The following is a 14,068-nucleotide window of genomic DNA, read 5'->3' as shown; positions in this document are numbered from 1 at the left end:
AATGATATACCTTGCTCCTAAGGGTCTGAGAACAGAAAATCAAAGTTTCCAAATTGCTGGAAGAATCATGAAGTAAATTATCCGCAACCTAGTATATATATATATATATAACACACAACATAAAAGAGTCAGACACCTTCCAGAGCTCAAAATCAACAATCATTGGTCAAAAAAAGGCTATTAGAAAGAAAGAAAAAACTGATAAGACTTAGCAAAGTCGTTTCTCTAACAAGATAGATCTGTTTCATACTTCTACACAATAATGCGAGACACTGAACTAATGCGAAACAACTGAACTAAACTGTATTCAGACAAAACTAAAATTAAACTTGTAGCTTCCTGTTACGACAAAGCAAATCGAAGAAACAGAATTGATAAAAAGGATGAAACTTTGTGGTCTAAATCGAATGATTAAAAAACTCAGAACAATCGAACTAAGAAAGAATCTAAAAAACAAAAACTGGCCTGCCAAGCATCGAGAGTTCCTTGGAAGTTCTGAAGCCAGCGATCAGCTTGCACGCGCACTGTATCGTCTGGATGATGATACAGCGCGTTTAGGGCTTCTTTCACCGCCTTCTCATGCTCCATAGAGATTGCCCCCAACTGCAAAATTTCGCCCAATTGAATAAAGTTTGCCTCTTTCGTCAAAAGGGTTTCTTTTTGGCGCCCCCTCAACTTGAGTAGGAAGAGAGAAAGACGGAGAGAAAGAGAGAGAGAGATCGAAAGTTTCCGACTTTGATCTGGAAGTATGAAGAAGATAGAATCTCAGCCGTTGGATAGAATTACTTTGACTTTTAAGTCAACTCTTTTTTTTTTTTTGCAATAACATTGGTTCATGATAGACTGGAATTTTGAACCGAACCGAACCGTACCAAAATGTTTAGTTAGAAATTTGGTTCAATTCTGTAAGTTTTTTTCCTAAATTGATTTTCGGTGTGATTTGGTAATCGGTTACTTTGGTTTTCACTAAAAACGAAAAAAGAAAACATATCATTGATTCATGATAATAACATACTGTAATAAAGATTGTACAAGGGAAAAGATATGAGATCTCTTTGTGTCACTGAATCATTTGTTACAAGTCATAACAGACAAGAATACAACAATGTTGTCTTTTTTTTTTTTATAAAGTGTTAAATCATCTCTCTGATATAACAATACAAGGTGACTTTTTAACAGACACACATATTGAAAGATTTCATTCATCCTTTACTGCCTACAAAGAAGAGATTTTTTTTCTTTTTCATGTGGTTCGGTTAAAGCTCCCATCAACCTGCATATGGAGCCACTCTGGGTGTGATCCCCGGGACTCGTTGCCTTCTTGTTGCTCATATATATTTCGATGGAGGTCAATCGGTAAAGTCCCCAGCTGTAAATGACAACAACAACACCAAGAGAGAGCTTATAGGTTTTTTATAACTAGTTTAATCAAATCAAGAAGCTGATGAATAATGGACTACTTACATCTCCTGTGGGAAAAACTCCTATTGTTGGACCAGTGCTTGGACCAGAGTTAACCACTTCTAGCTTCATTGACAGAAACTGTATATACATAGAAACTGTCAATATTACAAACATTTGTAATAGAGAGGAAGTAACGTTTTTTTTTACCTCAACTTGCCGCTGCAATGATTGAATATAGTTGATAATCTCATCTAGCACAAGGGCTTTTCCTATTATCTGAACCAAACGCAAATATAATGTCCAAAGTCTAGAGGTTGTATAACACAACATCATGAGCAAGAGAGAGAGAGAGAGAGAGGAACAAGTTACCTTATTACAACCTGGGATTATATCTTGAAGAGCTGTCATCTTCTCACTGATCTTTTCTCTCCTAGCCTGTCAAAAGTACCAATTCTGATTGTTAAAAAAAAAGTAAACAGTTTTTTGAGGACTGAACAATATGATCTAAGCAGAAGAACTTGCTCGCTCAGCTAGACTATGCCGGTCAGTAGCTTGTCCTCTTCTTGCTCTGACATGGATATAGTCCTTTGGTGGCTCAGGTTTGTTCTTCTGTTCAGTTGCTTTGCTTCCACCACCTGAACTCGTTTCGCCTTCAGGTCTCATTGAACCGTCACCATTCCCATTTTCAGATCCACAAAGTTTCCTTTTCTTTTCCCCAGAGTCTTTCTATTACAATAGCAAAACAGATAGAATGGATTAAGATCCTAAATCAAAACACTTCATCTATGATAATGAGAGTCTCTCAAGCTCAATCCAATTCAGTCAAAAACAGTCAACGGACAAGACATCTAATAACCTATAAACTAATCATTGATCCCTAACTCAAAGACTATGCTTTGACTAGTTTAGCTTTTGTGTGGATCAAAAGATTCAAACTTTGGTTACAGATTCAAATTACTCTCGATCTAAGAAACACTAAATGAAACTCTCAATCGCTAAATCCAACTCATTCAAAAAAAAGTCAACGAACAAGACATCTAAACCAATTAAACTAATCACTGATCTCTAAATCAAAACACTGTGCTTTTTGACTAGTTTAGACTTTATGGATCAAAAGATTCAAACTTTGGGTTACAGATTCGATCAGATCAACACTAACAACAAAACCATTCACAGAACCGAACAAAATCTCACCACTTCATTACCGCTGCTGCTTAAAGAAACCATCTTGGAAGATTCGTCCTCCTCCGAGTTCAAAGCTCGACCCTTTCTCCCTCCCCAGCCTCCTGCAGTTAAGTCCGTGACCGTTGATTCCTCCCCCGCCGCCGCAGCAGCAGCAGCAGCAGCAGCAGCCGTGGAGACGTCTTTATCAGAGGGAGTGGAATTGACAGCTAAACGGAGACCGGAGCGAACGGCGTCGTTTACGGGGAATGGCCAAATCTCGGAGAGAGTGTAAGATGATGGATTCGCTGGGGAGAAGGATGAATCGTTCACTAGCGGAGGGTCCATCTCCAACGATTTTTTCAAAAAAAAAAAAGGTTGACCTCAGATTCAGACAGAACCAGGATCCGAGAAGTGAGGAAGGAAGTGTAGTTTATAGAGTTGGAGAGAGAGAAGAAGAAGAAGAAGTAGGAAGTGAGGTTCAGTTTTGTTGTCTGAATCTATTTTGTGTGATTGATTAATATGGGCCTTTATCATAAAAGCCCATTACGTTTTCCATTTAGAGATTGTAGATCCAATCGGAATTCCTTGGTCCTTCGTTCTTCAACCTGTTCATTATGCATAAATTGCATAAGTCGTTTGTTTATGTATTTTTATCGAATTGGATATTCATTGGAGTAACAGAATACAGTTAAAGAGAGTTTTTTTTTATTTAATATATCTGTATCCTACATTTTTATTTACATGTGATGACAAATTAGTTATTAGTAATTTATAATGAATAATATCTTAGAACCAAAACAACAATATTTTGTTGTACAATATTCACGATCTCTTTAATTGGATTGTATATTTCATGAAAAACAAATAAAAGAGCTAAACATTTTTTTTCCAAATAAAGATGGGTTTGATAATAAGTGTGCCAAGATAATAGTGAATATTAGATTTAGGTCCAAATTGATTTATTTTAACAGATTATACCAAGAAAAAAAGTATGTATGAACTTATCCAACAATTGTTTTTGTTGACTTGGATAAATTTTTGATTCAAACTCATATACCCAAAACTCGGCTCAGATCTATTTAACTTTTAAAATATTTTAAATTAATTTATTAGTTATTACTAGTTGTGCTATTGTACTAGTTATATAATTGTACTAGTTGTATAGTTGAAAAGTTTATACAAAGAAGCAGAGCTGCCTACTCCAATGGACAATAGTGGCTGACAAATTTGAACGGCACTTTCGAAGCTGGTGTGTCCAAAACCAGACTGCAGATCCATCGAGACTTTAATATGGAAATATGTGCTTTAATAGTTGTATTAATTGTCGTAAAAAAAAATAGTTGTATTAATTGTTTTAGCTGTATTATTTTCCTAAAATTACATCTTTATCTTTTTGGCTCTCGAAACCGAAGAAGAAAACAGCCGTGGAGCCAGAGAGTTTTGATGTAGAAGAGAATTTAAAAGAGTGTACTGCAAAAGATGATACATAATCCATCACGAGGTTGAAGAAAATGAACAAACATTGATGGTTGGTGTTTCGACTTGTGATTGAACCACTATGTTTTGTTCAACTCGATTGTTATTTTGTGTTCCAAAATTTTTGTAGGTTCAAGACTTGTGGTGTATTTTTTACACTTGAGTTGTGTCATATTTTCTTTGAAAATGAGTGGAATAACTAGAACTACTAGTTTAACTAGAGTAATATTAGTCATATTAGCACGACTGTTTAAACTACAATAATAGTAGTAGAACTAATTTCCAGAGTTTTTGGAAATCTGGCTCCGGTAATAGCTTTCTATATCTCTGGGTCTGAAGAAACAAGAGAAAAGGCTGAAAATTCACTCATCGGTTCTGTTGTGGTTCCTTTTAGAACCGGTTGCTTTCATTGCATCAGAAATGTTCTGCAATCAAAGCTGCATTAGGGGTTATCACTTGTCATTCAAGGAGAAGCGTCACTTGTTTAACTAATTAACTAATAATTGGGGAAATGAAACTAGATAAATTTAATAATAAAAAGCAAATGTGTTAGTGTTGAGATTGAACCTTTGATTAGATATTACAAAAGAAGAATAAAGAAGAAGAACAAAGAAGGGTAGTTTAGAAGAAGCTACAAAGAAGAAGAATGAAGAAGTGGAAGCAAGAGATAGCTTACCACCCAAGGAAGAGAAGAAGAAGCAAAAGAAACGTTGACAATGTGAGTCAACGACAAGGGAGAAGAATGGAGCTAAAGAAGAGTTTGACTAGAGTCACAACAAACTTAGTCAAGAAAAAATAGGTAATTAGTTTTTGGTTAAAGCCAACAAGGTGAAGTGTTGGAAAAGGTCTAGCCTGATAAGAGTTAGTAAAAGAGTTGGGCCTATTCAAATCAGAGCTAGTTGATTCTCTTTCGCCTATCGGCCGGCCGGCTTATCAAGTCGAATTAGGAATTTTTACGCGAATTTTCAAGTGGATGAGATCGGTCGAGTGGTCTCAGTTGGAGTAAGAGTTGTTAGTAGAGTTAAGGTTGAAGTTGTAGTTGCTGAAGTATGTGTGTACTAGTAGAACAAGTCTACTATAAATATGTATGTGTGTAATGTTGCAAGGTATCCAAGTCTAATAAGAAAAAAGATTTGGAGAAGATAAAATGTAGATATTCAAAGTGTACTCTCTTCTCTCTCTACAAGAATAACAACAAACGTAAAGAGAGAGTAAAGAGAGAGAGAGCAAGCTTGTGTTAAGATAAAACACAAGTAAGAAATAGAGCACGAGAGTGAGCGTAAAACAGAGTACAAAAACAGAGAGAGGAAATGAGGCTGGCAGTACGAGAAGTGTGGAGAGGCCAAGCCTAAGAACAAGAGCAAAAATGTCAACAGTTAGCCATTTAACGCGTGTATTATATAGACTAAATATAATTGAAATAGCGACTCAAACTCTAATGTTTTACAATTCGTTTTGTTCATACTACTATGTCACACTTATAAATATGTATAAGCCGGCGTACTCCATATTATATGCGCACACACACAAACGAGACAATCACGTGTTTATTGAATTTCATTAGTCCCTTATTTCACTTTCTTAGTGAACCCGGAGCTGATTTTCGACCACTTCGATTATCCCCTCTAACCTTCAGCGAGATTTTGTCGCCTTGAGATCTCGGAGATGGTGGCCAGTGACCGGACGAAACCGCCATGTCTTTATGATGCATGAGACTCTCTAAAGCCTCCACAACGGCGGGCATCTTGGGCCGGTCTTTAGGGTTAGGGCTCACACATTGTAAGGCGAGAAGAGCTGTATCCTTAGCCGCCTTGACCGAGTAATGACCGGCGAGCCTCTGGTCCATAACGCATCGTAGACGACGGCTGCTCGTTAGGTAGGGCTTTGCCCAGTCGATGATGTTTTGCTGGTTTTTTGGCCGTGACTTATCTGTGGCTCTTCTTCCCGTTAGGAGCTCGAGTAACACGACTCCGTAACTGTACACGTCACTCTTTGTCGTTAAATGACCTGAGAATCCATGCATTCCAAAATTTATCAAATGAAACATTCCAAGAAATTGAATGCCCACTCGTTCAAATTTTGACACGTTCAGGATCTTTTTTGATTTATTCATATGTTCATGCTCTGTTTAAGACTGTCAATGATTTTAATCTATTTTAATAATATGCTTAAACAATAGTATTTTTTCTGAAAATGTGCTTAGACAATATTTGAGCAAAAAATATGTCACCTGTTGAGACATATTCAGGAGCAGCATAACCATAAGTGCCCATGACTCGAGTTGTGACATGAGATTTGGATCCTTCTGGTCCCATAGTAGCCAGACCAAAATCTGATAGCTTCGCCGTAAAATCCTGATTAAGAAAATTACATAAAACTGATATTTTTGGTGAAATATATATACAGAGAGAGCTAAAATAAAATAATAGCTGAAATACCGAATCGAGTAGTATATTAGAAGTTTTGAAATCGCGGTAGATTATTGGACTCTCTAAATCATGCAAAAACGCCAAACCCTTGGCAGCGGCAACAGCGATTTTCAATCGCGTCACCCACGGTAGCGATATTGAAATCCCTGTTCATATTAGTATATAATCACATCTTTGTTTTGGTGAGAAATGTTTTATAATTAAATAGAATTTGATAATACTAAAACTACAAATATAAAAAGAGACATTGACTACGAGAATGTTCGAAAATGTTTATACGTTTGAAGAGGTGGTTTTCCAAGCTACCACGTGGCATGAATTCGTAAATGAGGACTCGTTCTTCCTCCTCGCAGCAGTAACCGATAAGTTTGACTAGATTTGGGTGCTTTAGTTGTCCAAGAAGTATGACCTCAGACTGCATATGAAATATTCATGTTAGTTTATGTCAGATGTAATTGTACTAATCTTAGAGCAATAAGTTAAGGAACTATGTGAATACGTATAATTGCATAGAGTATATCAAAGTGGTCTCACCAACTATTATATATTCTGTCAACAGAAAAGATTCTTATACGTTTCCGTGACACCAAAAATTTTAAATGTCAAGATCATATGCCTACTTAATCCATAATACAAACAAACATATATTTCATATATAGCTTCATACCCTAAAGCACTAAAGGTGAAGACGTGGGTCCAACGGTATCTTTTGACTTACAAAATACAAAAATCAAGAGAAGTGTTTTTTCAGAATTTGTAAATTACTCCTGTGAAAGTTTTTTAACTGTGTAATTTCATGTCATGTTTAGAAATTAGCTAAACGCTAATAAGAGAAGAGTAACAAAGTGAACCACTCAATAATTAATCAGACATGCAATATTGGTATACGTTCTTACAAGCCATTCACGATGTCCTTGAAGCCCTTCAATATCTAACAGCTTGACAGCAACAGGCTGAGCCTTGAGGCTTTGTCGAAGGTTCTCATCGATGTAACCTTTATAAACTTTACCAAATCCACCTTCTCCGAGAAGATAGTTCCCAGAGAAACACTGAGTGATCATCTTGAGTTCACACATCTGAAAATCCACCAAATCGGCTCCAAGAGTCTGTGCCAGATCTTCATTGATCCTAGCTGATGAAGAACGACTTAGATCAGCAAAGGAGAGCCGTCGGAAAGAAGGAAGCGGTCCAAGATGATTCTTGGAGAACTCTGATCTCGAAGGTCGGCAACGGCTTAGATTGGCAAAGACAGTTTGGTCATCGACGGAGCAACAGTTTGAGGCAAATGGTTTCCACAACGGTGAGGATTTAGTAGATGTTGTTGTTGCGGAGTCTCTCATCGAGAAAGATAGTTTAAGTAAATGTTTTGTGATTTCGGTTTTTAAGTAGTAGGAGTCAAAACAATGATGGGTGGGTTGGGTCTTATTTATACATATGAAATGGGGACTATGAGTATATATAACAAATATAATAGTGTAAATAGTTCTATAGTAGAACCACTTATCGAAACCATTAAATTAGGAGGTCCAATAATCGTCAAGTGTAAATAGTTATATAATAAATATATCTATTTCCGTAAATGTGCTAATTCAATAATGGGTTTGAAAATTGCAAAATTAAAAGTTTAGTAGCGTAGTTGGTTAAACATAATACAAAAAAGATTGCAAATTATCTGTTGATTGACGCAAAAATAAAATTAGTAAAATAATTATATGTATTTAAAATGTTTTTGTTAAAATTTAGAGCGGTTTTGTTATCTAGTTTTCAGTAAAGGACAAGATAATAAATCAAAGATTGATAGGAAAGAGTAGGGGCGTTCTTTCTTTAACTGCCCTAACTACTCTACTCAAACTTTGGGTTTTGCTTCATGATGTATCTCTTTTAATTTATTGTTGAGATACGTACGTGTGAGTCACATTTGACTAGAAAAACTTACACTATGGTATAACCGGTGTTTTGAATATCGGACAACCCGACCATGACTCTTATCTAACTAAGTTTGGATTGTGCTAAAATTGGATATAAGTTAAACTGGCAAGTTCAATCGAAAACGATCAAATTCGTTAAAATTGGTAATTCGATTTGATATTAAAACCTAGTTTTTTTTCAAATTCAAGTTAAAAGTTAAAAAATGCAAAAGATCTTTTGAATAAATCATATTATTTTAATATTTACCTAAATAAATCAGTTTTTATTATATTTTTATTACTTTTAAAATTTTTATTTTATTTTCGTATCATTTTTAGATTATGAAAGTGATATGAAATTTTATAAAAATAATTTTATAGTTATACATACATGAATAGTTATTTAATTTAAAATTAGATTAAATTTTTAAATCGATTTAATCAGTTGGACCAATTCGACCATTGATCATGCTACAACACCTAGTCAATGTCTGATTTGATTTTCAAAACATTGGATATAAGTTTAAAATATATACACAAAATACATTATTAGATAACTTTGATTCTACTATATACCAGTTTCTTAATTATATTATTTGAATGAGGTAAATGATATAAATGAGAAGATGAATATATGTTCCAGAGGTGTAATTCATTTTATATAATTACTAGATCATGACCCGCTCGACCGAGCGGGTGTTAATTTTTTTTTATCTTTGTTCGTACTAATGTTATACATGATTGCTATGTGTATTAATTTTAAATTTTGAGAAATAAAAATGTGTTTAAATGTGTTTAAATAAACAATGTGTACTAATGTGATTCTTTTGGCATGCTGCTGCAGTCTTTACACCATATAAAACAGAAAAAGTAACAGATTTATAAACCAATAGAATAGAAAAAAACTTATAAAAACTGAAACAAATGCAAGTACAGATTCATCTGCGAGGATGCACTCCAACGTGTCGCCTCCAAAACCAGTGTTTTGTTTCCAACAATGAAGAACTTTAACTCGAATTTTTCAATTGTTTCTTAAAGGTTTCACACCATCTATCATAACTAAAGTGCTAGGTTTCGACATTGTGTTTATTTGAGAGTTTTTGTGAATGTCATATGGTGAAAAAGAATATTTCACATTCAATTAAATCAACCATAATAAATAAAAATATCACAATTTGATCGATTCCTAGATTTTCGCTTGGATAAAATATACTTGGAGAAAGGAATTTTCCATAACTGATTATTTAAACAACTTGAAGAAGGGTTTTTCTATAAAAGAATATTGACTGTATTTTTAAAGGAAAGGAATATCCGATAATCAAATACATTAACCATAGTAAATACTAAGAACATCGATTTTATTGTTTCCTAGATTTTAGGTTTGATAGAATAAACTTGGAGAAAAATATTTTCTATAACCAATTTTTAAAACTTGCGATATTATTAAATATGATATTGTAGGCATGTTAAATCAATTTGGAGAAGTGGTTTTGCTATAAAAGATTATTTAGTGTATATTTTAGAATTGAGAGATTCAATTTTTTAAAGGAACAATATGGACCAATCTTAAAATGAATTATATATAATTACAATATGGACAAATAGATGAATTATATACAATTCCAATGTGGACCAATCTTAAGAAGTTGGATGAGTATGAGCATGATGGTTTTATTACAAATACTATGTCTAATTTGTATATGATCATGGCAGAGATTATGGTTGCACATTTGAGTTGATCAGATATATTAGTATCTAATTTCTATGTATGTGACGATTCATATGTATCTTAATATTTTTACTATATATATATATATATAATTTCAATATGGACAAACAGATGAATGGTACGTATTTCATAGGAATGGTATCTATATATTATATTATATATTATATATAATTGCAATATGGACAAACAGATGAATTATGTATAATTGTAAGATTTAGTTCCAGAGCAATGGTACGTATTATATTCTTAGTATATAAATCGACATGTAATAATGGTATGTATTAAATCTACATGTAATAATATGTGGAAACCGTTGTATTATAAATAAGGGATGATGTTTAATTTAAATATAAGAGGTCCATTTTTAAAATCCACCTAGAAGAAGTTGTAATGTTTCTGTTTTAATAAGATAGATTAATGTTTTATAACGCTGTACAAGATATTCGAAATTAAGAAAACCATATATATGATTGTGGCGCTGGGTTTATATTGTTTTACAAGGAAGTTCCTTGACAGATTATTTTCTTTTAACTTGTATTTACTTCTTAATTGTTTTCTGATATTTCTTTCCTGTGAAAAATCAAAGGAGCAGGTAATGTGAGATAGTGGCTGATGTCTGCAAAAATGGATAATTCCTGAAAATGGATAATGTCTGTTAAATAATTTCTTGCAAATGATAAAGTACTCTCTTTAACATTTCCACTACGCTTCATCCTGCTCCACTTCGGCTATTCCGTTCCATCTTATTTAAATGAAAACTAGAAGTGATAAAAAAAATATTTTAAATGAAAACTAGAGTTTGATCATGCGATCGTGCGGTCAGGGGAGTCCTTGCAAATATGGAGGCAAAAAACAAAAACAAAAACAAAAAATAGTTTGGGGCCAAAGCAAATTCCAACTTTTTCTCTCCTCTCTTATTTTTTTTAATTCGAAGAAAATTGAGATACATAGTGTCGATAAAAAAACAAAGACAAAAAATATAAACCAAACAAAATAAAATAAAGACATAAATAGAACCTAAAATCCATATATGTCCACAAGTCTATTCCTTCCACATTTCCAAAAGAATTCGATATCAATGAAGCTGACCTAAAAAAACAAATGTCTTGAGTAGTCCCAACCCTGAAAGGAATATCACCAAGCCATAATAGAACCAGTAACATCATAAACAAACGAGAGATTAAATCTACACCAACTCTAGCAGCTGCTATCCATGTGAAACTTGCATGACCAGAAACCACCACTAAAACTAAGATATAAGGACAAAAGACTTTGAAACGCTACTTGAAAAAACGTCAAAGAAAACCACCAACCCTTATATGCGGACACTCGCAAGGCAGCCAATTGACCTACAGAACAAAAACGGCCCAGCTCTCTCCTCTCTTATTTATCTGTCGCATCTTTTTAGAATTTTCTTTTTTCTCATGGCCGTCTTTTTCGGGCGTTTAAACGGTCGTTTAGGCTTTAAAAAATATACGCATTTTACTAAAAATTGGTCAGTCTGACAGTTCAATACGAGTAAAAAAAGAAAAACCTGGTTTTTTTTATTATGATTCGGTTTAACTGAAATTTCGACCAACACAAAAGTTATACATATATCTACTATTTTCAGCCGTTTTTTAAGCCACACTTGTTTTTTATTAGACTTATATATTGGTTTTAGAGATTTGAGGATATAAAATTTATACGTTCCAAGAAGATTTTTGAACCATGTTTTTGATTTCTAATTCCATTATGCGTTATTCACTATCTCTCTGTATTTCTTCTGCTACGTCTGAGTAGTTTATTAGTTAGGTTTTAGTTTGTAAGGGAATTCATGTATATTAGATTGTGATTTGTTAGAATGGAGAGTAATCTATCGGTTTCTTCATCTAGAGTATCCTTAATGCTCAAATTAGATTGATCACTTAGTTTCTGATCTTAGGTATTAGTGCACCGAAACCGTTTGATTAAAATGCCTGAAAGAATCTCGAATGAAAAAAAATTCTTAACCAATGAAAATCGATGTTCAGTGGATTTCGTGAAGCTATCAAATTTTGTTTTCATTGCATGTTTCGAATCTAAAATTGAACAAAAATTAGTCTTTAGGATTCTAATACATAAAAGTTAAGTACTACGAAAGTATATTAGTCTAATTAAGAGATTTTAGTTTTATAACAGTTTTTAATAAATTCTCTGTCAAACAATCATATATTTTAATATGAGTCGTGTTCCAAAAAAAATCTTAATATGAGTTTCTTGAGATTTTTCAAGATCTGGCGCTTTTAATCCTTGAGTTTATATCTTTTAAATCTATATGTTATATTCTTGCATTCGAAAACAGACAAAATCTCCCTTTCGCCTTAGTTTAACTCTTTTCTTAAGAATTTGTAGTGTAGCCTTGGTGTTTATGGATTTGATCCATGAAATAATATTGAATGTGCACTTGCAGTTTACTTTTATAGATAAAACCTGATTGTATCATTACGTTCCTTGTGTTTTCTTGAATCTTGCAGTTTCTCTACATTAAGAGTTAATTCCAAGATTGCAACAAAATATCACATGTTTTCCACATACAATAAAATTGATCAAAACTGTCAAGATTCCAAGAATTTAACTATCTCTTTATAAGCAGCCAATGAAGAAACAAAAGCAGAGCCTCTCTCTCGTTATAAAATCGATCCATCTCCTAAAGTGAAGACTAATTCTGCTAAAACTAATGCAATAAGAGTAGAGGCTCTAGGCTGGTGTTTGAGGCTCTATTGTCAGTTGTAGTATGTTTCACAATCTTAGACTAAATTTGGAGACTATAAACATTTTTTAAGAACTTCAACAAAAAAATTATATTATTTGGGGCGGACGGGGGTCGTCAAGACCACTGTTTCATAGGGCTGGAGGCCCTGCAGGTATGTTCACATAAATTGAATCATCTCCATTTTTGCATGCTATTGCTGAAAAATGTAACAATAACTTTGTAGAAAAAGGTAGCGTCATCTTCAAGTAATGCATCTGTATCTATCAGTAAGGCACAGGCTGTTCTTCTTTCTCCTCAAAGCTCTAGAGATGTGTGACTTATGATGATGTAGGAAATTTAGGAGAGGACTTACAATAAAACCTTGCCTAATAATTATCCTCCAATATCACTAAATCATCTTTTTATGATAAAATTAGCACACAATAAAAAATCCTTTTTCCAAAAAATAATATATTAAAGATAAATAAGAAATATATATTATATTTGGATTAGGGTTTAGTTTAATATTTAGGAAATGAGAATAGATTGGGGTTAAGGAGTGCTTAGAGTAATTTAAATTTTCTCTCTCTTGTTAATGAGTATTATTTTGAGAATTTATATCGTTAGATGTTATTTTGTGATAAATTTTATTTTGGAAATTTTTCTTTTATAATATAATAAGATAATGGATCTGATTGGTATTGGCTGTAACTTTAAAAATTTTGCAGTAGAAAATAATCTGTATTTTTTTGTTGTGACTTTAGATTTTATTGCTGTAAAATTTTATGGAAAGTCTAAAAAATTGCTGTGAATATTTAGCTCTACAAAACACTTATACAGTCGTAGGTTATTTCAATAGCTGTAATTTTTGAAAAATTATTAAAACTTGATTGCTGAATTTGGTGATGTAGAAATATATGGGGGTTGTGGACAGCACCTACAACAACTACCAGTCACACCCAATGTATTTCCCACATAGAAGCTTCATCCCCTTCCCTCTCTCTTCTTACTAACAAACCATCATTTTTTCTTAACGTTTCGGCCCTCCAGTCACGGTGTTTTCACCGCCGAATCATGATGGGACCGCTCTCTCTCTCTCTCTCTTATTTTGGCCGGTTCTTTCGTATTTGGTGAGAAGATTCGTCTTCAACAAGTTTATGTAGCAGATCTAAGACCACCAATACTTTTCAGCTTAGTTACCGTGGTAGTTGATATCTCCATTTTGTGCATGTCTGAATATATTAAG

General features: G+C 33.5%; 3 protein-coding genes across 4 annotated transcripts in view; all 3 read right to left on the bottom strand.

The window, feature by feature from the left end:
• The window catches only part of LOC108823461 (transportin MOS14), a 7,522-nt gene extending 6,807 nt beyond the window's left edge, over positions 1–715 (bottom strand). For both annotated transcript variants that reach the window (XM_018596675.2, XM_056993581.1), the window contains exons 1-2: positions 466–715; positions 11–88 (exon numbers count right to left, since the gene is read on the bottom strand). In XM_018596675.2, coding sequence (XP_018452177.1) covers positions 11–88; positions 466–588 — 201 coding nt within the window. In that variant the 5' untranslated portion in view covers positions 589–715. The remainder of the gene's footprint in view (positions 1–10; positions 89–465) is intronic.
• Positions 716–1,041: 326 nt separating this feature from the next.
• Positions 1,042–3,030, bottom strand: LOC108824285 (transcription factor bHLH79). The gene is made up of 6 exons (XM_018597679.2): positions 2,599–3,030; positions 1,927–2,130; positions 1,774–1,839; positions 1,612–1,680; positions 1,465–1,542; positions 1,042–1,369 (listed from the first exon to the last, which is right to left on the bottom strand). Exons 1-6 carry the CDS (start codon positions 2,911–2,913, stop codon positions 1,244–1,246), a joined length of 858 nt encoding a protein of 285 aa, XP_018453181.1. The 5' UTR covers positions 2,914–3,030; the 3' UTR covers positions 1,042–1,243.
• A 2,324-nt stretch (positions 3,031–5,354) lies between these two features.
• On the bottom strand, positions 5,355–7,882 carry LOC130499863 (probable serine/threonine-protein kinase PBL15). The gene is made up of 5 exons (XM_056994307.1): positions 7,370–7,882; positions 6,753–6,888; positions 6,483–6,619; positions 6,275–6,398; positions 5,355–6,051 (listed from the first exon to the last, which is right to left on the bottom strand). The coding sequence occupies exons 1-5, from the start codon at positions 7,811–7,813 to the stop codon at positions 5,618–5,620; spliced, it is 1,275 nt and encodes a 424-aa protein (XP_056850287.1). The 5' UTR covers positions 7,814–7,882; the 3' UTR covers positions 5,355–5,617.
• Positions 7,883–14,068: the final 6,186 nt, after the last annotated feature.

Source organism: Raphanus sativus, chromosome 9 (genome assembly GCF_000801105.2).
Source record: "Raphanus sativus cultivar WK10039 chromosome 9, ASM80110v3, whole genome shotgun sequence".
NCBI lineage: Eukaryota > Viridiplantae > Streptophyta > Magnoliopsida > Brassicales > Brassicaceae > Raphanus > Raphanus sativus.
This window is presented reverse-complemented; position numbering and strand designations above follow the sequence as displayed.

Bases quoted from the DNA above. Each gene is read 5' to 3' on its own strand.
- LOC108824285 (XM_018597679.2), bottom strand. From the start codon at position 2,913: ATGGACCCTCCGCTAGTGAACGATTCATCCTTCTCCCCAGCGAATCCA. The intron at 1,681-1,773 runs GTAACTTGTTCC...CGTTTGGTTCAG, and splicing joins TAATCCCAGGTTGTAATAAG to ATAATAGGAAAAGCCCTTGT. The intron at 1,543-1,611 runs GTAAAAAAAAAC...ATGTATATACAG, and splicing joins CATTGCAGCGGCAAGTTGAG to TTTCTGTCAATGAAGCTAGA.
- LOC130499863 (XM_056994307.1), bottom strand. From the start codon at position 7,813: ATGAGAGACTCCGCAACAACAACATCTACTAAATCCTCACCGTTGTGG. The intron at 6,399-6,482 runs GTATTTCAGCTA...TTTCTTAATCAG, and splicing joins CTAATATACTACTCGATTCG to GATTTTACGGCGAAGCTATC. The intron at 6,052-6,274 runs GTGACATATTTT...ATGGATTCTCAG, and splicing joins TCCTGAATATGTCTCAACAG to GTCATTTAACGACAAAGAGT.